We start from the raw sequence: 23,909 nt of genomic DNA on the forward strand, positions 1-23,909 counted from the left end.
TAAAAGAGGCAAATGATGTCTTCTCCAAGGTCTCAAAACCAAGCACATACACATGGAATGCCATCATCTCAGCCCATGCCAAGAATGCCCATGGCAAGAGAGCCCTTGAATTGTACCATGGCATGCAGCAGCAGGGTTTCATCCCAGATAAAGCCACATACCTTGGTGCCTTGAAAGCATGTACCACTATCAAAGACTTGAGCCATGGCGGCCTCATACATAAACACATCATCAAGAGCGGATTTGAAACCGATGTGGTTGTTGGGAGTACCCTCGTTGACATGTATGCCAAATGTGGACAGCTCAAGATGGCCCATTCAGTTTTCGACAAACTTGAACATCGGAACGTCGTGTCGTGGGGTGCCATGGTTGCAGGATATGCCCAATGTGGGCAAGGTGTTACTGCTTTTCAGCTGTTTGATAGGATGCATGAGGAAGGCATAAAGCCTGATAGGGTTATGTTTCTATGCATACTGAAAGCTTGCTGCAGTTTAGAGGCTATAGGGCAGGGTAGGCTGATTCACAACCAGATTGTGCAGAGCGAACTTGATTCTGATGTTTCCTTGGGGAGCAGCCTTGTGGACTTGTATGCCAAATGTGGCAGTCTAAAGGAGGCGCAAAGAGTATTCAAAAGGTTACCAAATCCAAACGTGGTAACATGGAGTACGCTAATTTCAGGATATGCACATCATGAACACAACAAGATGGCTCTTGAACTTTTTGAACAAATGCAACAGGAGGGCATAAAACCAGGCCGGGTTGCTTTCCTTTCCATATTAAAGGCATGTGGCAGCATGGGGGCCATCGGACAAGGCCGGCTGATCCACGATCATGTCATCAAAGGCACCTTAGACACAGACTTAAGTCTCGGAAGTACCCTTGTTGATATGTATGGAAAATGTGGTAGTTTATCAGAAGCAAAGAGTGTGTTTGACTCTTTGCTATATCAGACTGTGGTATCATATGGTGCAATGATGGCAGGATATGCTCAGCATGGACATGGTCTTTTAGCTCTCGATCTTTTTGAGCGAATGCAAAAGGAAGGCATAAAGCCCGACAGGGTCGTCTTCATTGCAATTCTAAAAGCATGTGGCAGCATACAGGCCCTAGATCAGGGCAAGCTCATACATTATGAGCTAATTGGGAGCAGGATTGAAATAGATGTCACTATTGGAACTGCCCTTATCGACATGTATGTAAAGTGTGGGTGTGTAGGTGAGGCATGGGAACTTTTCAAGAAATTACCAAGTCGAGATGGGGTCCTGTGGAGCACAATGTTAACAGGATTTTTGGAGCATGGACAAAGCCATCTCATCTTTCAACTCTTTAAGGAGATGCAGCAGGAAGGTATCAAGCCAGACAGTGCATTGTTTCTATGTGTTCTGAAAGCATGCGCCAGTATGGGAGCATCAAATGAAGGCAGGCTGATACACAAACAGATTGTTAGTTGCGGATTGCAATCAGATATGGCTTTGAGGAGCTCCCTTGTGGATATGTACGCAAAATGTGGGAGTGTAGAGGATGCACGGAAAGTTTTTGATGAATCATCGGATCGAAATGTTGTGTCATGGGGTGCAATGATTGCAGGGCATGCCCAGCATGCACAAGGATTCCTTGCACTGGAGCTGTTTAGTAAAATGCAACAAGAGGGCCTGAAACCAGAGAATGTCACCTTCGTATGTGCTTTGAAAGCATGCTGCAGTGTTGGGGCTCTAGAGCAGGGCAGGCTGATACATACTCAAATTATTGAAAGAGAGTTCCAATCAGATCTAATCATTGGGAACATACTTGTTGATTTCTATGCTAAATGTGGTAAGCTAGAAGAAGCTCAGAAAGTGTTTGATAGTATGTTTAATCAGGACGTGGTGTCATGGGGTGCATTGGTTGCAGGATATGCCATGGTTGGGAATTACAAACTGGCAAGACATTGTTTAGATGTTATGCATCAGAAAGGCTTGAAGCCAGATAATGTACTATTTACTAGTGTTCTGAGTGCCTTTAGCCATGCTGGTTTGATCAAGGAAGGCCATCATTGTTTAGAATCGATGGCAAAAGACTATGGCATTAGACCTAGTGTCGAGCACTACAACTGCATCATTGACCTTCTTGGTCGATCGGGTTGCTTAAAAGAGGCTCGAGTTTTCCTGCAGGCAATGCCAGTTTCACCTAATACTATCAGCTGGATGTCCTTACTTACTGGCTGCAGAACATACGGCAATATGGAGCTAGCAAAGCATTGTTTTGATGAGATTGTTCGGTTGGATCCGGATGAGGCTTCCAGTTACGTAATCATGTCTGGTCTCTATGCTGATGCTCACAAGTGGGATGAGGTAGACAAGATTCAAGAGATGAAAAAGTGTGCTGCTGCATGGAAAGAACCTGGGAGAGCTTGGATTGAGATAAAACACAAGGCGTTTGAGTTCCTTGTGGGAGGCAAAAAGCACCCACTGAGTTGGGAGATGCATGCCAAGTTGAATAGGATAGGGAGGATAGTGATGGGGGAGGGATCTGTCCCACAAGTGAGCTTAATTATGATGTTAGAGACACAAGAAGGAACCGAATTGGCCTCCTGCTAGAATTAGGATGTGTACACCAATTACAGATTCATGATCGTTCCTTGTTTGATAATATGCAAAAGAACAGAAATTGACCATTTTATTGGTCTAACCTTATGATACATTCCAAAGAAGTCTAATGTGTTATATTGGGTTAATTTCACAATCAGATTTGTGGAACTCTAGTGTGCTACCTTGGGTTTAAGAGTAGGATGTGGGAACTATAGTCTACACATGAGGGTTAATATCATGATGATGTATGTGGAACCCTAATGTACCATATTATGTGGAATCCATCATGTGGTACACTAATCTAACACAAAGGGTTATGTGAAACCCTAATGTGCCATATCATGTGTAACTCATCAGGGTGAATATCATGTTGAGATACGTGGAACCCTTTTAGCCACATTGGGGGTTCATATCATGATCAGATATGCGAAACTCTAGTGTGTTATGTACACAATTATGTGGAACCATAATTTTTAACATTCTGGGTAATTTCTTGATCAGTATGTGGATCACATTGGGTTTAGCCATTTGATGAGGCATGTGCCATGTCGGCTACTACACAGCCAAGCGTGCATCTTCTGAGCTGTTCTATATGAACCGCTTGGTCTTTCTGTGAGGTGCATCCATGAGCAGACATGCACCTTTCAAGTTTGAAGTCTTTTCAATGTCTAAGTTTACGAATGCATGTTGTCAATGCAGTAGTGCAGTTAATGCACTCCAATTTACTCACAGAACGGTTCAACGACATGACGTTAGAAAGGATGCTTTCACTGGCATGGATGTGGATTCTGTGAAGCAAGACAAGGCTGCTAGTATGAGTGTTTTGAATGGGTGCACAAATTTGAGGAAATTGTAAGACAACCAACGGATCCCTACATACATTAATGAGATGGGAGTCATGATGGATAGTGACACAGCAACCAGCCTGGTTAATACATATGTCAACTCTGGAAATTTCAAGGATGCGCATGGCATTTTTTATCAAATGCATAGACCAGAGGTTCTTTCATGATGGCGGGGTATGCTAAAGATGGCCCATTGGAGCATGTGTTCAAAGATATGGAGAGAGGTGGTGTGAGACCGAGTGCAGTAACCTTCTATGCCTCTTAAATGCATGCGAGTCTTAGGTGATTCAGACCGAGGGAAGAAGAAGATCCATGCTGAAGTATTGCAAAGAGTATATACACTTGACTTCCTTCACTACACATACAGATGGGAGAGGACAAAGTATTGTTTGGAAGAAAGTAACACAAGCACACACACACATGCCAGCTTTGAATGAAGAGGATGAATCTTCTATGCTAGCTGTGGCTTGATGGTAATGCTACGTGTGACCATGGTTTGGGTTGGATGATACCCACCTTGAAAAGATAATAAAAAAAGGATAAGTTCTAATCAAGTGCAAAACCTTAACAAGGAGACAATTGAACCTTGGGTACTAAGCAATATGGATGAGGGATGCGTCCCTTTTGACTTGGTGTTTGGTTTTTGAGCCATGTCCGAGGGATACATTGATATTGACTCAGCATGGTGGTTTGAAACATTAGCAACTGAATGGAGAAGGTCTTTAGGCAGTCCACTGTTCATGTTGGTGCAGCTGGACAAAAAGGTCATGGATAGCCCATTTTACAGCATGACAACAAGGTTAGAGGCCTTGGGTTTAGACCTTAGTTAGCCAAGACTCACCTTGTGTAAACATTGTTTACAGTGTAGTTGCTGTATAGATCAACATAACAATCATTTGTATACAATCTTTGCTTCATTCGTATTCACATTCAATCTCCCAAACCGTGTACAGGTCTCTTTGTAAACTTGTCATCATTTCCACTCTATGGGGCATTTTGATTCACTCCCATATCATTTCTTTAAATCAGGATGCTATGTCAATATAAATTTATATAGATAATTGGAATTAATAACATCATATCCATTAAAGGTTCTCCCTTTCTTTTCTTTTCACACACAAGTGACATTCTCCCTCTCTCTCTCTCTCTCTCTCTCTCTCTCTCTCTCTCTCACACACACACACACACTCTCTCTCTCTCTCTCTCTCTCTCTCTCTCTCAAGAAAAAGTATCCAAAAAAGAGGTTCTTTAGGAATAATGAAAAAATATTACCACTAGTTCTTCCTACCTTCACGCACATTGATATTTATGAAAGTATCACCAATGTTCCTTTCAAGAGTACTATCTACACCTGATCGGTGCCTCACAAAATTGTTTTTGACATCCACCCTTAAGGGTCACCCATGTACACGCACACCTCCTACTCACTCTTCTCTTTCTCTATATAGGCATTCACATATATACCTATGCTCTTTTCTTCATTAGCCATATAGGCTAAAGGTAGACATTAATAAATTGAACATTGTTACCTTAGGTAGTAATAAGGAGATAGTTATACTCTAAAACCTAAACAATGCATTTATTGGACTGGCACCTCCTTCGGAAACTTTTCTCTATATAGGCATTCACATATATACCTATGCTCTTTTCTTCATTAGCCATATAGGCTAAAGGTAGACATTAATAAATTGAACATTGTTACCTTAGGTAGTAATAAGGAGATAGTTATACTCTAAAACCTAAACAATGCATTTATTGGACTGGCACCTCCTTCGGAAACTTATACTAGTTGACAAGTGCATCACAAGCAAACATCCTATTTCAAGTAATGGTGTAAAGAGTGATGGGATTAGGGTGGCTTGAGTGATATCATGATGACACTCATTATATTAGCATAGAACAAACAAGATGTGAAAGAGAGATTAATGCTAATCACATGATTAACTAAATGGGCAGCATAATGACACAGGGGATGGGATAATGGAGGTTGTGTACTCTGATGGGATAATGGAGGTTGTGTACTCATGCATTAGTTGAGAGCCTTTTATATAGGATGGAGTACAAGAGATTAGGACATGATTAACTCCTAAGAAAAACCCTAATAAGTTCTTGAAGAGAGCACCCAAAATCCTAGATTTGAGTGCAAAGGAAATCCTCCTCCACTACAAGTAGTAGGCACCTGAAATATGCTTCAAAAGGTTCTACTAACCATAGTCTATGAAGATCTACTAAGGCTAAAAGACCCTTGGACCATATGCCCTTATCCCCAATGTCACATGTAATATTTTGGTGTATTGTTTTCAACACCCTCTCTCAATAAAATATCCATGGCTACTAAGATGACAATCCTAGCTCTAGTTACTGTTTACAACTCTGGTTATGATGCCAAGTGCCCGTAGGTCTTACTCATGGTAGTTTACAATGCCAAAAGTTGATGACCAGATGCTAGAATTCTAGTTATGTTTACATTTCACTTAGGATATACGGGTGACTACAAGTAGGCGGTCTAGAAAACCCATTCATGCTCGATGTAGCCTCTACTAAGGCTCCTTTGTCTTCCTTTTCTTCTTCACTCGAGTTGTCTGTTGTTCCTAAAAGTAGAGCTTTTTGAGCCTTGCTTCTAAAGAAACAGTCTTTTTGAGCCTTGTTTCTAAAGAAACAGTCTTTTTCTTCATGCCTTGGTTTCCCACAAAAATTGTAGGATTTCTTGGAGAAGTCTTTCTTTGGATTTGATCCTTTGGAGAACCCTTTGCTGGACTTCTTATAGCTCCCTTTATTGAAGAAAGCACCATCCGTAATGCCCCACCTTTGCTTAACTTTTACATCTTCTTCTAAGAGGGATGCTTCCACATCCATAAGCTTTGGTGCTGGCAAGTTAGTTAGAGTAGTAACTATGTTACCATACTCTTTTTGAGGTAAGCTTTTTGAGAGGACGGCTATGATAATGTCTTCTTCAATATTCTTTGTGATCCCAGCTAGTTGGGTGAGAATACTTTTCATGTAGTTTAGATAAGTCGGGAGTGACTCTCCTAAATTTAATTTTAGCTCAAAGAATTTGATTAGGAGGCTGATTTTAGAGTTCTTTGTTTGAGCTCCAAAGAGAGTGTCTAAGGTGATCCAAGCCATATTGGATGAGTCCTTTCCATCTATATGATGGATATAAGTGTCAGTCCCAAGGCTATGATGGCCAAAGCCTTCTCATCCTTACTAAAATCCATAAAGTTTTCTCGTCTTCTCTATATGATGGATATAGTGTCACTTAGTCCCAAGGCTATGATGGATATAAGTGTCACTTAGTCCCAAGGCTATGATGGCCAAAGCCTTCTCATCCTTACTAAAATCCATAAAGTTTTCTTGTCTTCTCTATATGATGGATATAGTGTCACTTAGTCCCAAGGCTATGATAGCCAATGCCTTCTCATCCTTGCTAATCCATAAAGTTTTCTCGTCCCTCGTGTTTGGTATTTTTTCTTTTCCATTTGTTACACCCCATAGCTCTTTTCTCATGAGAGTAAACTTAATCTTCACGTATGAAAGTTGTACCCTTCAAACTTATTTACTTTAGTTGCATTAGCCATCATATTGGGTAGGTCTTACCTCTTGGCTCAAGAATCCAAAGGGCAATGTCTAAATCCTTACACAGATTTGAGATGCAAAGCTAGAAACTAAAATCCCCCATCACCATAGAGATGCATGTTAGAAGACAAAAACTCAAAGAAACTATGGCTTTTTGCATGATGATAGTACCATGGTTTTTTATCTATTGGGTTTTTTGTTTTTGACTTCTTGCCTTTGTTCTTTAGCTTTAGATGATTTACATTAGAGGATTCATATGATGAAGGCATGATTAACAATGTTAATCAGGGATTAATCCTCCAATGATGAGGGCTAGTGAGAAAACTCACTATTTTGGGATAGCCAAACTAGAGTGTATTAGATGATGAAATTGATGGGCTTCCACAGACAATTAGGCCAAGGGGGTAAACCACATGCTTTAGCAATGTAATAAGAAGGGTTTTAGACTTTAAACCTCTGTATTAGCCATAACAACTAGACATTAATCTCTGTTGAAGTGATGCAACTCTTTGAGAGGTGTACAGATCCGACTCGGCTTCTCCCATCATTCAATCGCAAATCTGAGCCCACCACTAGATTTGCAGTTGCCGAAAATCTCTAGGGTTGTGAGGAATCAGGAAATGTTTCCCACATGATGACGAATTTATATTTCTACCCAAAAGTTAGGGCAACGACTAACCATCTCTTTCCCGGCTGCTGCACGAGTCATTGGAGCAATTGATGCTGGCTACCTCTTCACCTATGAGTTGGGAAGAGCCTTGAAGAAGAACCTTGATGTTTGGTTGAGTGGTAAGTGAGAAATCTACACTCCACTAGCAAGGATGAGAATATACACTCCACTATGTTACCATACACCAGGGAGTCTACACTGGTGTTTGGTATTTTTTCTAGTGGAGGTAAACTTTTTAAGAGGACAACTATGATTATGTCTTCTTCCATATTCCAGCTAGTTGGTTGAGAATACTTTTCATGTAATTCAGATGAGTTGGGATTGACTCTCTTGAATTTAATTTTAGCCTCAAAGGATTTGATTAGGAGGTTGATTTTAGAGTTCTTTGATTGAGCTCCAAAGAGAGTGTCTAAGATGTTCCAAGCCTCATTGGATGAGTCCTTTCCATCTATATAATGGATATAAGTGTCACTCAGTCCCAATTCTATGATGGCCAAAGCCTTCTCATCCTTGCTAATCCAGAAAGTTTTCTCGTCCCTAGTGTTTGGTTTGATAACTAATCCTAATTGAGAGAGGATGATTAGGAGTAGCTAATGTAAACTTAGGAGGATAACCTAGCTTTGATACCATGATGGAATTAGGTTGGCTTGAGTGATATCACGATGACACTCATTGTATTAACATAGAACAAACAAGATGTATGACATAAGAGATGGGATAATGGAGGTTGTGTACCCATGAATTAGTTGAGAGCCTCTTATACAGGATGGGGTATAAGAGATTAGGGTGTGATTAATATCTAAGAAAAACCCTAATAAGTTCTTGAAGAGAGAACCCAAAATCCTAGATTTGAGTGCAAAGGAGATCCTCCTCCACTACAAGTAGGCACCTAGAATATGCTTCAAAAGATGCTACTAACCATAGTCTATGAAGATCTACTAAGGCTAAAAAGATCCTTGGACCATATGCCCTTATCCCCAATGTCACATCTAATATTTTGGTGTATTGTTTTCAACAAAGAGCCTGGTTGCAAACACGTTGGCATAGTTACACCACCTCCAGATTAAGGTACCTTAATCACTGATATCGGTGGGTAATGGACGTGAAGCTCCACCTATTTAAGCATACGAGATGAGGTCTGTAGTACCTTAGCAATTTCAAGCTAGCATTTACTATGTGCTTTGTTAACCCTTTTTGGAGACTTTCTAAGCATTGATGTCGAGCATTGATCGAACACACCGAACAACTTCTACCTCATATTGGTCACATAGGCGCTTGGAAGCCTAGTTTTCATTGTTGAGTAGTGTAATGCACTAGTGTAGGAGGCCTAGGATGCTCGAGGACTTGTTTTTTAAGCTTTGGTCGCCCAAGGGTGTAGACCCTAAAAACAAATTAGACAAGGTCTCTTGTAACCAAAACCTCTCATTCTCTTATGCATAATCTAATAGAGTGCTCTTCTTCTCAACTCTGTTGTGCTATTACTTTCTTGCTTGCATGTTACTTGTTTGAGCTCTTGTGTGCTTTGCTTGCATGTGTGTGAGAGAGTGAGTGTGTGAGTTTGTGTTGTGTTCGGTGGCGGTGCAACGGCGTGGAGCCCTTGCATGCTCCATAAACGAGGCACCTAAGGAATCCTTGATTATGGAGAGCGAGAGAGGTAAGTGAGAGATACTTCATCTTGCATGGTGTTTCTTTTGGTAGATAGAGTTCGGGTGGAGCTATGGCTCTTCAAAGCTTGAGAGTGGAGTCCTAGCATTTTATGGTTGTGTGAAGTCCTCCATTTTTGGTTACGTTGCCAGGACCTCACTCTCTTGCTAAGCCCTCATGAAAGTTTATTTTCTATAATCATGTTCTTTTCTTATGTTGACAGAGAAGAGATGTTTAGAAATGGTTGATATGTGGGCAATCTATTTTTGTTCAAAAGAATGACTTGATGTGTTTCCTGTAATTTTTGCATTTCTTGTATTTTATGCAATCTCTACAATTTTTGTAATTTCTACAATCTTTGTAATTTGTGCATTTGGATAATCCAAGTTCAATTTATCATTAACGAAGTTTAATTTCTCATTTCCTACATTTTTTGCATTTTGGTTAATCTAAGTTTAATTCTAGGAGAAAATTATTTTCGTTTTCATTTTTATGTATTTTGTGTTTCTTTATGGATTAATCACTTTCTCTACTCGGGTAGAGTAAGAGAGTATCAAATTTTGGACAAAATCTGTAAACCTTCGGGTTAGAGTTAATTCGTAGACTAATCAAGATTAATCCTTTCTTAACTTAGACCAATAGTTAGGTGCCACGTGTCCACTAAATTAGGTGGTAATCTAGGAAACTTTCTGGCCGTAAAACGAGATAATTGGACCCGAAATTGAAAAGAAGGGCGAAAGTCAAAGTAAAAAGTAAAAAGTTAAAAAATTTAAAAAGAAAAAAAAAAGAAAAAAAAAAAGAAGGAAAAAGGGAAAAGAATAGTTGCTGCCCCCGCCGGCAGCCAAAATAGTTATAGGTTTTAGGCTGTTGCGGCCATTTTGGTATAACCTATACAAGACCCAAAAAAATTTACAATTTTCCTACAGTTAAGGGACCCATCTTAACTATAGGAAACCATCTCTGGTCAGCCAGAAAAAAGTGCATTATTTGTTTTCGCAGTAGTGTATGGTAGCACTTAAAACCCACTTCGAACATACTTTGGTGAAAAAAAATAAAAAATAAAAAATTAATTAATTAATAAATCCAAAAAAATAAAAAACACTTTGAAACATCTCTCCTAGCCCTAAAACAGCTTGCAATGATATGCAGTTGTGATGTGGGCACGTTTTAGAGACAGGTTTATAGGAAACAATATTGACTGGATTAGGCTCTTTATCGACCCATCTTTGTCTCGGAACCCTCTTTAGGAACGAGATTCAGTGCACAGTATAGGGCCTAAGTCTCTCAAACAAGTAGCGATACTTCCTCTGATCTTGAATCAATGGAAGGGATACTGGACCAAGAGAGAGAAAACCCCACTCAAGTAACAAACACTAGATCCGCTACTACTAGCTTGATAGGTTGCCATGACCAATTAATTTAGGGGTTTGTCTTCAGGGCTGTGCAACCTCTACACTCAACTAGGTAGCATATTGATTTGGGGATGAGGGAGTTGAGAGGTTAGCTTCAAGGCCAAACTTAGTGTCGCCTTACACATGAGCCCCATGCATATGGAAATCCCTATCTACATGGTACCAATCTTAATTAACAACCCAATGCCTATAGACCAACAAAACCTTTCCCAAACCTTACTGCCTAATGGTAAGATCAAAGAGGAAGTGCAAAAATTAGAAGCCCTAATCCAAGCTACTAGGGTGAAAGAGAAAGAGACCTTACGTCGAGCCTAATAACAATTTAGCAGCCCAAGGTGCACCGATTGTGCAAGCCACCCACACTGCACCACAATTGCACATGTGACTAACAACCTAGAGAGTGCCAGACCCGCATAAGTTCAATAGAGAGGGAGATCCTAGAAGACACCTCAAGGTCTTCAATCAAGTTTGCAAGGCCTTAGGTGAGAGAAATGAGTTTACAAAAAGACCAACACCTTTAGCCTTACACTAGATGGCAAGGCTAGTGAGATTGGTATCAGCCCCCCCTGAGAGTTGAAGAAAATCTAAACTTTACCGGTGTTTAAAGCAGTTTGTGCATGAGGGAGCTTTTTGGTGTGTGGCTTCACATTTATACAAAGTTGAGAGAGAAGAAGATGAGCTGGTGAGGGATTTTATTAGTCGTCTCAATCATTTGAACTCTCGTTGTTCTCTATATGAGCACTTCTCCAACAATCAATTGCTTGATCAATTCATCCACTGGCTTAAACATGAAGATATCTATAAGGGTTTGGTCATTAGAGGTATCACCACATGGGAGGATATCACATGCCATCCAAATTAAGGATGACCTGATGATAAGTGGAGTCAAAGATTCAGATTCTAACTTTGTTGTGTCACTATATGTAGCCAGTGGTCATAGCACCACCACTGCAAAACCTGTAGCTAAAGGTAATACCTTAGCAGAAAAGACTTGGAATGACTTCACAAAAGCTCTCTAAGAGGAAATGAAGACCAACAAATCTCTGGATAATGTACACATGTACCCAAGGAGAGAGCTTCATTGGTGTTCCATTTGTCGACAAAACAAGGACATACCACCAGTGAATGTCGAATCTTAAGGGCTTGTTACAATGGTAATTGTGGCTTTTGTGGTCAGGCAGCTCGAGATTGCCGAACACACCTACATGCTATTGCCAACATAGTGAAAGCACAACTAGCCTTACTGGCATTGCCACAAACACTAGCCCTTGGTCCTATAACAAATCAAACAATGGATGAGCATCCCATGTACAACTTGAAAAGATGTAGGGGAGAAGAGAGCTTGAGCTCTTGCAAGCACACACACACTCACAAAACCCTAAAAGAGAACACACAAGGTGAGAGGCTGAAAATCTTCTTCTTCTTCACACAACAACACTCAACACGCCAAATACAAAGATAAGGGTACACCATATGAAAAGGTACTCAACCAAATACGTACAAAGGTACTCAACCAAATACATACAAAGGTACTCAACCAAATACATACAAGGGTTCTCTATAGTGTGAATCCAACTAAATGAGTTGACGCTATAACTATGCCAGTCTCTAAAATGGCTGTCACACAGCCTGTTATCCCACTGGCTGCATATCACCCATGATCTCACCAACCATGCCTGTGGTGTGTGGGGCCAATCTCCTAGGTGGGTCATCAGTGTGTCCACCATCGCCTCACTAGATATCTCATGTACACCAAGTAAAGCCCTGAATCTGTGGAGCTTCTCTGTACCCAACGCTTTGGTGAAGATATCAGCGACCTGATCCTGTGTGTGTGCTGACATAAACAAGGTCAATGTCTCCTGCCAAAACCTTCTCTCTGACAAAATGGTAGTGGACCTCTATATGCTTCGTGCGAGCATAAAAAACTGGGTTCCTGGCTATACTGCTAATGTTGTCACAGAAAATGACAACTTGTTTATCCACTGATAGACCCAAATCTGTAGTAGCTTTCTCAACCAAGCTACCTCACATGCTACCATATTGCAGCACCTCTGTACTGGATAGAGCAACCGTAGGCTACTTCTTGGTGCTCCAAGTCACAGCATCACTCCCCAAAGAAAACATGAAGCCACTAGTAAATCTTCTATCTGAGATACTACCAGCCCAATCAGTATCTGTGTACCCATGTACATATATCTCTGTCCCAATTTCATAAAATAGTCCACAATGTAAAGTAGACCTTACATACCTCAGTATGCGTCTCAATGCATCCAAATGCGGCTTCCGTGCAACTTGCATAAATTGACTCACCAACCCAATAGCATAGCTCAAATCCGGCTTGGTGATCATCATGTAGATCAAGCTTCCTACTATGCGCCTATACATAGTAGGATCCTCCAAAATCTCTCCTGAATCTGCACTCAACTTGCCATTCTGATCCAATGGCATTAAGATAGGCTGACAGCCCTGTCATACCATACTTGGACAACATGTCTAAGCCATACTGTCTCTGCAGTAATCCAATACCATGTGGTGACCTAATCACCTCAATGCCTAAGAAATATCTGAGCTCCCCCAGATCCTTCATCTCAAACTTCTATCTAAGCAAGATCTTTACATCAAAGATCTCTGCATCATGGTCCCCCGTAAAGGATCAGGTCATCTACATAGATGACAACAAGCACAACCCCTCTATCATTGTGTCTCACATATAGCGAGAAATCTGCATTAGCTACATGAAAGCCAATAGTGACAAGATATTCAAAAATCTTGTCAGACCATGCTCTTGGTGCTTGTTTTAAGCCATACAAGGCTTTCTTCAACCTGCAAACATGCTCGGGGTGACTCACATCCTCATAACCAGGTGGATGCAACATATACACCTCTTCCTGAAAATCCCCATGCAAGAATGCATTCTTTACATCCATCTGATGTAAAGACTATATTGCTTTGACATAGCCACTGCTATCACAACTCTCACTGTTGCCATCTTGGCAACTGGGCTGAAAGTTTCCTTATAATCAATGCCATATGTTTGCGCATATCCTTTGGCTATACCAATCTAGCCTTGTACCTGCTTATGCTTCCATCACTGTTATGTTTTACTTTGTACACCCACTTACATCCAATGGCTTTCTTGCCGTCAGAAAATTGCACTAAATCCCAAGTCTCATTTACATATAGTGCATCCATCTCCTCATCCATAGCTTTCTCCCAACACACATTTTCAAGAGCCTCATCAATGCATGTGGGCTCTACAACCTGCACAACTTTTGCCATGTATGCATAGTGATGTGCCACATAACCATCATAGGTAAACCTCTGCACAGGATTCTTCACTCTCCTAGATCTTTGCAGCTTTACATTCATGGCTTCCATAGCCTTCTTTACACCAGGTGTTCTCATAGCTAGTATCCCAAGATCCTCATCAAGGCTCATCTCCAAGCCACTAGACTCTCCATCAACATGAGAATGCCCTGCAAAAATGTCAGGCATACTAAGGGGCTCAATCACTTTCTCTTTGCCTTTATGTGATGTACTAATCACATTTGCAGGACTGGTATTATGACACAGCCTGCCACTCCATGGTCTATCAACTGAACCACTAGTAGATGAGGACTCTCCTGGTCTACTCAAAGACTGTGATTTGCTGACTTGCATTCTATGCAACCACATTTCCACTCACATCAGCCATTTCCACTCACATCAGTCCCAACAGCTTCTTTTTTAGCAGCAAACTAGCTGCTCATCTCATCAAAGACAACATCCCTGCTTACCCTCAACTCACGTGTATCAGGGTTATAACACCTGTATCCCTTTTGCTCAAGGGAATACCCAATAAACACACATTTTTCAGCTTTTGGATCCAGCTTAGTTCTCAGCTCATCTGGCACATGCACATATGCAATGCATCCAAAGACTTTCAGATGAGACAAATCAGGTTTTCTGCCAGTAAACCTCTCCTGTGGAGTTACATCATGTATGGCTGTAGTTGGAGTCCTATTCATGATGTAAACTGCCGTAGAAACAGCCTCAGCCCAATAGCTATGCGGCATATTCTTCTCTCCCATCAATGCTCGCGCAATCTCAGCAATGTGCCTGTTTTTTCGCTCAGCAACTCCATTTTGCTAGGGAGTGTATCTGCATGTAAACTGTCTCTGAATACCATTCTTGTTCAAAATTCAGAGAACTCATTGGAGAAGTACTCTCCCCCTCCATCTGACCTTAGGAACTTTACATGTTCCCTGTTTGCTTTTCAACCATAACTCTGAAATTTTGAAAATGAGTGAACACCTCACCCTTCTCCTTCATGAAGTATACCCACACTTTCCTTGTGTGGTCATCAATAAATGTCACATAATACGTGTAGCCTCCCATAGACATGGTCTTCGTAGGACCCCATACATCTGAATGCACAACATCTAGTGCATTTCTGCTCACATTTCTGTCACGTGGAAATAAATGCTTTGTTTGCTTTCCAAATTGGCATGCTTCACATATTTTTTACATACCTTCAACTTGAAACTTTGGCAGCCCTGTCACAATTCCTTTAGTCTGCATAGACTTCATTCTCTGCTCATTCACATGTCCAATTCTTTTATGCCAAATGTCTGTCTGCAATAAATCCTGAACCATTTGCAAACATTGCAGTACTCACTTCAGGCATGTTTACATTCAATGTAAGCATTCTGCCCACTCTGTTGCCTTTTGCAACCAACCTGCACTTGTTTTTAAAATCTTCAACATAACAACCATTAGGATTAAACCAAACCTGCAGACCCTGCTCAATCATCTGGCCAACTGAAACCAGATTCTTTGTTATGTTCGAAACATGAAGTACATCTGCAAGGTACTTCACTTTGCCATTCTGCATAGACAATGGCACATCTCCAACATGGGCAATTGGATGAGCAGTGTCATCACCTATTTCCACAAAACCTGGTCTTTCAAGGTTTTTCATCTCCTTGAACCACTCCCCATGACTTGTCATGTGGTTCGAAGCACCTGAATCAACGTACCATACATCATCTTTATGTGCTGCTTCAACATTTTCAGACATGGCATTAACGACATGCTGTATAACAAACAACCTTTCATTATCCTCATTGTTTCTGCTCGAGGACGCATAGTTGTTTTGCTGCAATTTTTCATTTTGCATGTCAGCCTGCCTCTTATAATAATCTGTTTGCACATGTCCAGGCTTACTACCACAATAAAGACATCCATGTGTATCATTATGCTGCCTTTGCCAATTTCCACGACCTCTTTGACTTCCCCTGCCTCTGAATTGGCCTCTTCCACCTGGTATTGTTGTTGTTGTGAATTTTGGGATTGTTGTTGTTGCTGCTGGGCCATAATTCTGATTACCTGTTCGGCCACTGTATTTTCTGTAGCGCTATTGTACTACACTCAAATGTCACCAGTGACCTCAATGTGCATACATACACCCAATGGCAACTGTTGACCTCCTTGCAGCACACACGATGTCTGCACAACCAATCTGTCTTCCTGCAGTTCTTAAAACAGAGTTCTGCAGAGAATCGATGACTTACCTATAGTGCCGAAATCGCCTGCTTTTTGAAAAACGAAGGTCGTAACACGCCCGAAACGCGTTTTCGGCCCGAAATTCTTAGTCCGATAGAATAGTATAGTTGCTCTATAGCTTTACTCCCGCGAAGAAAGCTCCTCAATCAGAAATCGTTTGTCAGTGCCTCCCGTAGAGCTCTCGACAAGGGTGTAGTCGCCAACATAAATAGGGAAGAGTAGATGAAGCTCTTACCCTTGTACTGCTTCCTATGCTTCTCTTGCTTGTCGCTTAGTCCTTAGCATGAACCAGGTTTTGATACCATGAAAAGATGCAGGGGAGAAGAGAGCTTGAGCTCGTGCAAAAAGCACACACACACACTCACAAAACCCTAAAAGAGAACACACAAGGTGAGAGGCTGAAAATCTTCTTCTTCACACAACACTCAACACGCCATATACAAAGATAAGAGCACACCATATGAAAAGGTACTTAACCAAATACATACAAGGGTTCTCTATAGTGTGAACCCAACTAAATGAGCTAGCGCTATAACTATGCAAGTCTCTAGAATGGCTGTCACACACAGCCTGTTATCCCACTGGCCGCATATCACCCATGATCTCACCAACCATGCCTGTGGTGTAAGTGTGGGGTGCCTATCCCCCAGGCGGGTCATCACAGTGTCCATCGCCTCACTAGATGAGTTCAATATCTCAACATAACTCCTATCAAAGGGCATGCCCAATGCATAGCTAGCCTTGCTGACACTACCACAAACACTAGTCCTCGGTCCTATAAAACAAATCAAGCAATCCCACGCAACAACTCCTATCAAAGGGTATGCACAATGCACCCAAGGTGCCATTACCTCCACTAGTCTTAGGACCACAAACACCTCTACCAAGGGTGACACCTCCTCGTATAAGCTTTGAGGAGCCTACTATTACTAAGAATATGAGGTGGATGTTGAACCCATTCCACACTTCTTTGAGGACCCCATGGAGCTTCATCCAGACTATTATGTAGTGGATGGGAGAGGGGGAGTCAAGCCAATTCACCAACTTGCCCTACTGCTATGGGAAGGGGTCAGGACATCAATGCAATGGGAAGGAGAATGCCTCTTTATTGTTGTTAACACTGTCAAGGTCATCAAGTTTTGGAATGCCCTATAAAGTTTCCTCAACTCAACCAAGGTGTGCCCTCAAACATACCACTGGCTACTTATAACTATTGTGGCATGGATCATGGGGTAAGTAATAAAACATAAAGGTAGATTTTACAAAATCTAGATTCCACACCTTTGAATGATATCACACGGCTACAAGCTCAAAACCAAGATGTTCTCAAGAAATGATATGTGACCTTGGTAGTAGCAGAGTCTAAAAAGAAGAAGGGGGATATGAGAAAAAAGTTAATTAAGAATGGGAAAAGAAGAGAGACCAAAAAGATAAATCTAGGAACACCTCAAGAGCCAATCTTCATTAGGGACCTGGAAGAGAACTCGAACTTCTTGGAAACAAGAGTCAATTTTGAACTTGGCAGGGAGATACCATCCAAATCAAGAACACAAGAAAGGAGAAACCAAGGGAACCCATAATTCTTGAAATTAAATCACACATGACAACTTGGCTCTTATCTTGACCCTCATCAAAAGGAGATTGAGAAAGTCCAAGAACCTAGTGATTTAGCTACTAAAACATAAGAGGATGTAGAATCAAACCCCAAGCAAGCGAGGGTCTCAGAAGCTACACACCCTAGTACCTTAACGAATACTACTAAGTCTCAGAAACCCCTGGATGTGCCTAGTGTCATTATGGAAGAGACTGAGGCCCCTCCACCACTCGTAATTTAATACCTGATTAGTTCAAGGGATAATTACCATATGGAAACCCTGAGCCCATCTCGGAGATGGATTTTCCAGTCTCACTGACACCTTTCTATGGAAAGGAGGTCATGAGTTTGCCATTGGACATCCCCAAATTTTTGGTCTTTATGGCCTCACAAACGAGTATAATGATAACTACTCGATTAAAAGGAGATCTTGAATTGTTTGAAGTAATGAAGGCTCTCCTTTAAGAACTCAATGTAGGATTGCTATCATTTTCTCTGACATGCATAAGGAATGTCCCCACTATATAATGGAGATACCTCGAGTTGTGCCTGAATTAATAATCCCAATGGAAGAAGAAAATGCTGAATATATGGTTGAAATTCCACTTAATAAAAGGTGATGAGTCTAAAACATTGCCTGCAAGTAGCTTTCTCAATCAAGCTACCTCACATGCTGCCATAGTAGCACCTCTGTACTCGGCCTCTGTAGTACTGGATAGAGCAACCGTAGGCTGCTTCTTGCTGCTCCAAGTCACACAGCAGCATTCCCCAAAGAAAACATGAAGCCACTAGTAGATCTTCTATCTGAGATACTATCAGCCCAATCAGCATCTGTGTACCCATGTACACATATCTTTGTCCCAATTTCATAAAATAGTCCACAATGCAAAGTAGATCTCACATACCTCAGTATGCGTCTCAATGCATCGAGATGCGGCTTCTGAGGAACCTGCACAAACTGACTCACCAACCCAACAGCATAACTCAAATCCGGCCTGGTGATCATCATAGATCAAGCTTCCTACTATGTGCCTATACATAGTAGGATCCTCCAAAATCTCTCCTGAATCTACACCATTCTGATCCAATGGCACTGAGATAAGCTTACAGCCTGTCATATCATACTTGGACAACATGTCCAAGCCATACTGTCTCTGCAGTAATCCAATACCATGTGGCGACCTAATCACCTCAATGCCCAAGAAATATTTGAGCTCCCCAGATCCTTCATCTCAGACTTCTATCTAAGCAAGATCTTTACATCAAAGATCTCTGCATCATGGTCCCCCATAATGATCAGGTCATCTACATAGATGACAACAAAGCACAACCCCTCTATCACTATGTCTCACATACAGCGAGAAATCTGCATTGGCTCAATGAAAGCCAATAGTGACAAGATATTTAGAAATCTTATCAGACCATGCTCTTGGTGCTTGTTTTAAGCCATACAAGGCTTTCTTCAACCTGCAAAAATGCTCGGGGTGACTCACATCCTCATAACCACGTGAAAATATACACCTCTTCCTGCAAATCCCCATGCAAGAATGCATTCTTTACATCCATCTGATGTAAAGACCATTGCTTTGATGCAAGAATGCATTCTTTACATCCATCTAATGTAACGACCATTGCTTTGATGCAGCCACTGCTATCTCACAACTCTCACTGTTGCCATCTTGGCAACTAGGCTAAAAGTTTCCTTATAATCAATGCCATATGTCTGCACATATCCTTTGGCTACCAATCTAGCCTTGTACTTGCTTATACTTCCATCACTTTTATGTAATACTTTGTACACCCACTTGCATCCAATGGCTTTCTTGCCTTCAGAGCAGGCAATTGCACTAAATCCCAAGTCTCATTTCTATATAGTGCATCCATCTCCTCATCCATAGCTTTCTCCCAACACACATTTCTAACAGCCTCATCAATGCATGTGGGCTCTACAACTTGTACAACTTTTGCCATGTATGCATAGTGATGTGCCACATAACCATCATAGGTAAACCTCTACACAGGATTCTTCACTCTCCCAGATCTTTGTAGCTTTACATTCATGGCTTCCATAGCCTTCTTTACACCAAGTGTTCTCATAGCTGGTATCCCAAGATCCTCATCAAGGCTCATCTCCGAGCCACTAGACTCTCCATCAACATGAGAATGCCCTACAGAAATAACAGGCATACTAAGGGGCTCAATCACTTTCTCTTTGCCTTTATGTGATGTACTAATCACATTTGCAGAATTGGTATCATGATGTAGCTTGCCACTCCATGCCACTCCATGGTCTATCAAATGGACCACTAGATGAGGACTCTCCTGGTCCACTCAAAGGCTGTGATTGCTGACTTGCATTCTGTGCAACCACATTTCCACTCACATCAGCCCCAACAACTTCTTTTGCAGCAACATACCAGCTGCTCATCTCACCAAAAACAACATCCCTACTTACCCTCAACTCACGTGTAACACCTATATCCCTTTTGCTCAAGGGAATACCCAATAAACACACATTTTTCAGCTTTTGGATCCAGCTTAGTTCTCAGCTCATCTGGCACATGCACATATGCAATGCAACCAAAGACTTTCAGATGATACAAATCAGGTTTTCTGCTAGTAAACCTCTCCTCTGGAGTTACATTATGTATGGCTATAGTTGGAGTCATGTTCATGATGTAGACTGCTGTAGAAACAGCCATAGCCCAATAGCTATGCGACATATTCTTCTCTTCCATCAATGCTCATGCAATCTCAGCAATGTGCCTGTTTTTCCACTCAGCAACTCCATTTTGCACTGGGAGTATATCTGCATGTAAACTGTCACCACTGAATACCATTCTTCTTCAAAAATTCAGAGAACTCATTAGAGAAGTACTCTCTCCCTCCATCTGACCTTAGGCACTTTATATGTTTCCCTGTTTGCTTTTCAACCATAACTCTGAAATTCTAAAAATGAGTGAACACCTCACCCTTCTCCTTCATGAAGTATACCCACACTTTCCTTGTGTGGTCATCAATAAATGTCACGTAATACCTGCAGCCTCCCATAGACATGGTCTTCGTAGGACCCCATACATCTGAATGCACAACATCTAGTACATTTCTACTCATATTCCTGTCACGTGGAAATACATGCTTTGTTTGCTTTCCAAATTGGCATGCTTCATATATTTTCTGCATACCTTCAACTTGAAACTTTGGCAGCCCTGTCATAATTCCTTTAGTCTACATAGACTTCATTCTTTGCACATTCACATGTCCAATTCTTTTATGCTGCAACAATTCTTGAACCATTTGAAAACATCGCAGCACTCACTTCAGGCATGTTTACATTCAATGTAAACATTCTGCCCACTCTGTTACCTTTTGCAACCAACCTGCACTTGTTTTTAAAGTCTTCAACATAACAACCATCAGGATTAAACCAAACCTGCAAACCCTGCTCAATCATCTGGCCAACTGAAACCAGATTCTTTGTATATTTGAAACATGAAGTACATCTGCAAGGTACTTGCCATCCTACATAGACAATGTCACATCTCTAACTTGGACAATTGGATAAGTAGTGTCATCACATGTTTCCACAAAACCTAGTCTTTCAAGGTTTTTCATCTCCTTGAACCACTCCCCATGACTTGTCATGTGGTTCGAAGCACCTAAATCAACGTACCATACATCATCTTTATGTGCTGCTTCAACATTTTAAGACATGGCATTGATGACATGCTGCATAACAAACAACCCTTCATTATCCTCTTTGTTTCTGCTCGAGGATGCATAGTTGTTTTGCTGCAATTTTCCATTTTGCATGTCAGCTTGCTTCTTATAACAATCTGCTTGCACATGTCCAGGCTTACAACAATAAAAGCATCCACGTGTATCATTATACTGCCTCTTCCACCTGTGTGTTGTTGTTGTTGTGAATTTTGGGACTGTTGTTGTTGCTGCTCTGCTGGCCATAATTCTGATTACTTGTTCGGCCACCTCCTTGGCCGCATCCACGGCCTCCTCTACCTCGTCCTCTTCCTCAACTTGTGTAGAAGGCCCGTTGCTCTGAGCTGTTTTTGTTTTGTGAAGACTGTTGGTCTCACCCAAGCTCTTCTCTTCTATAATCAACATAGACACCAAATCTATGAAATTGGGAATGTTTTCCCGAGTCTGAATAGACGTCTTGAATGCCTTGTATTGTGGCCCGAGACACATAGATAGACTTCCACCTTATCATCATCATCTACTGAAACGGCAAAATAGATGCAAGGGATTCCACAATACTCTTAATCTTCAATGCATAGTCATTCATAGACATACTATTTTTCTCCATAGTATGAAGTTCATTCTTCAACTGTATCTTTCGTGCCTTGGTATTCGTTTCATAGAGGTTTACCAAGGTGTCCCATGCCTCCTTGGGGGACTTGGCATCCTGTATGTGCCCAATCATGGTGTCATGTATACTGATAGAGAGAGCCAATACATAACTTTTTTGGCTCCTTGGTTCCAATCCTTGAACTCTTTCACATCTGTAGAGCAGTCGAATTGATCTTCGATATCTTCGGTTCCTCTTTGTGCTGCTCACCTTCTATGTAGTCCCAATAACCCTTTCCCATCAGGAAATTTGTCAACCTGAACCTCCCAGCATGGAAGTTATTCTTATCAAGCTTCTCAGCAACAATCTGGTTTATGCCATCATTTGACATCTTGCCAGACACACAAATTTACCAAAAACAGCACTATGGTTTGTCCTGCACAAACTGCTGTATTTTTTGCAACGGTAATGTACTACACTCAAATGTCACAACCAGTGACCTCAATGTGCATACATACAACCAATGGCAAATGTTGACCTCCTTGCGTCACACACAATGTCTGCACAACCAATCTGTCTTCCTACAGTTCTTAAAATAGAGTTCTGCATAAAAACGATGACTTACCCGTGCAGTGCTCGAAATCGCTTGCTTTCTGAAAAACAGAGATCCTAACATGCCCAAAATGCGTTTTTGGCTCGAAAAAATCTTGTCCGGTCTGATAGGACAGCATAGTTGCCCAATAGCTTTACTTCCATAGAGATCGTTTGCCGGTGCCTCCCGTAGAGCTCCCGACAAGGGTGTAGTCACCAACACAAATAGGGAAGAGTAGTTGAAGCTCTTACCCTCGTACTGCTTTTTGTGCTTCTCTTGCTTGCAGCTCAGCCCTTAGCATGAACCAGGCTTTGATACCATGAAAAGATGCAGGGGAGAAGAGAGCTTGAGCTCTTACAAGCACACACCCACTCACAAAACCCTAAAAGAGAACATACAAGGTGAGGCTGAAAATCTTCTTCTTCTTCACACAACACTCAACACACAATATACAAAGATAAGAGTACACACAATATGAAAAGGTACTCAACCAAATACATACTAGTTCTCTATAGTGTGAACCCAACTAAATGAGCTGGTGCTATAACTGTGCCAGTCTCTCTAGAATGGCTATCACACAGCCTGTCATCCCACTGGCCGCATATCACCCATGATCTCACCAACCATGCCAGTGGTGCATACAACTTCTTAGATGGATATTTAGGATATAACTAAATTTCCATTACTTCGAAGGATCAGGCTAAAACTACTTTTGCTACAAACCACGGAGTTCACACTTTTAGAGCTATACCATTGCACCAGCCACATTCCAACGGCTTATGAATACTGCCTTTAAAGATTTTCTAAGGGTTGCACGTAGCACACCCAAGCAAGGTACATTTTAATAGCTATGGATTATGTCACAAAATAGGCCGAAGCAAGAGCTTTAAGAAAACGGATGCTATGGCTACAACTAAGTTTCTTTATGAGAATACCATTACCCACTTTGGTTGTTCTTTTGAGCTAGTGAGTGAATGATGTAATCCAAAATCTCACCACAATGTTCATGATCTCACATTACAAGTCCACTCCATCCCACCAACAAAGTCCTCATTTCCATATTGATAAAAACTCTTGAGGCTCAACATAATGATTGGGAATTCAAGCTCATAGTAGCTTTATGGGCTTCCTAAATCTCTTAAAAAGTTGTAAGGGGGTA

The 23,909-nt window shown here is 41.3% G+C and overlaps 1 protein-coding gene and 1 pseudogene across 1 annotated transcript in view; both read left to right on the forward strand.

Moving 5' to 3' along the window:
- Positions 1-4,355, forward strand: part of LOC147602743 (pentatricopeptide repeat-containing protein At5g27110-like) — a 4,852-nt gene extending 497 nt beyond the window's left edge. The window contains exon 1 of the mRNA XM_086797502.1: positions 1-4,355. This exon is cut by the window's left edge and continues 497 nt beyond it. Within this exon, the coding sequence (XP_086653628.1) occupies positions 1-2,576 (2,576 nt within the window). The 3' untranslated portion in view covers positions 2,577-4,355.
- LOC147602744 (trihelix transcription factor ASR3-like) overlaps positions 4,063-23,909 on the forward strand; it is a 54,964-nt pseudogene continuing 35,117 nt past the window's right edge.

This window comes from Cibotium barometz, chromosome 66, assembly GCF_041138505.1.
Source record: "Cibotium barometz isolate CiBa-2024 chromosome 66, ASM4113850v1, whole genome shotgun sequence".
In the NCBI taxonomy this organism is placed as follows: Eukaryota; Viridiplantae; Streptophyta; class Polypodiopsida; order Cyatheales; family Cibotiaceae; genus Cibotium; species Cibotium barometz.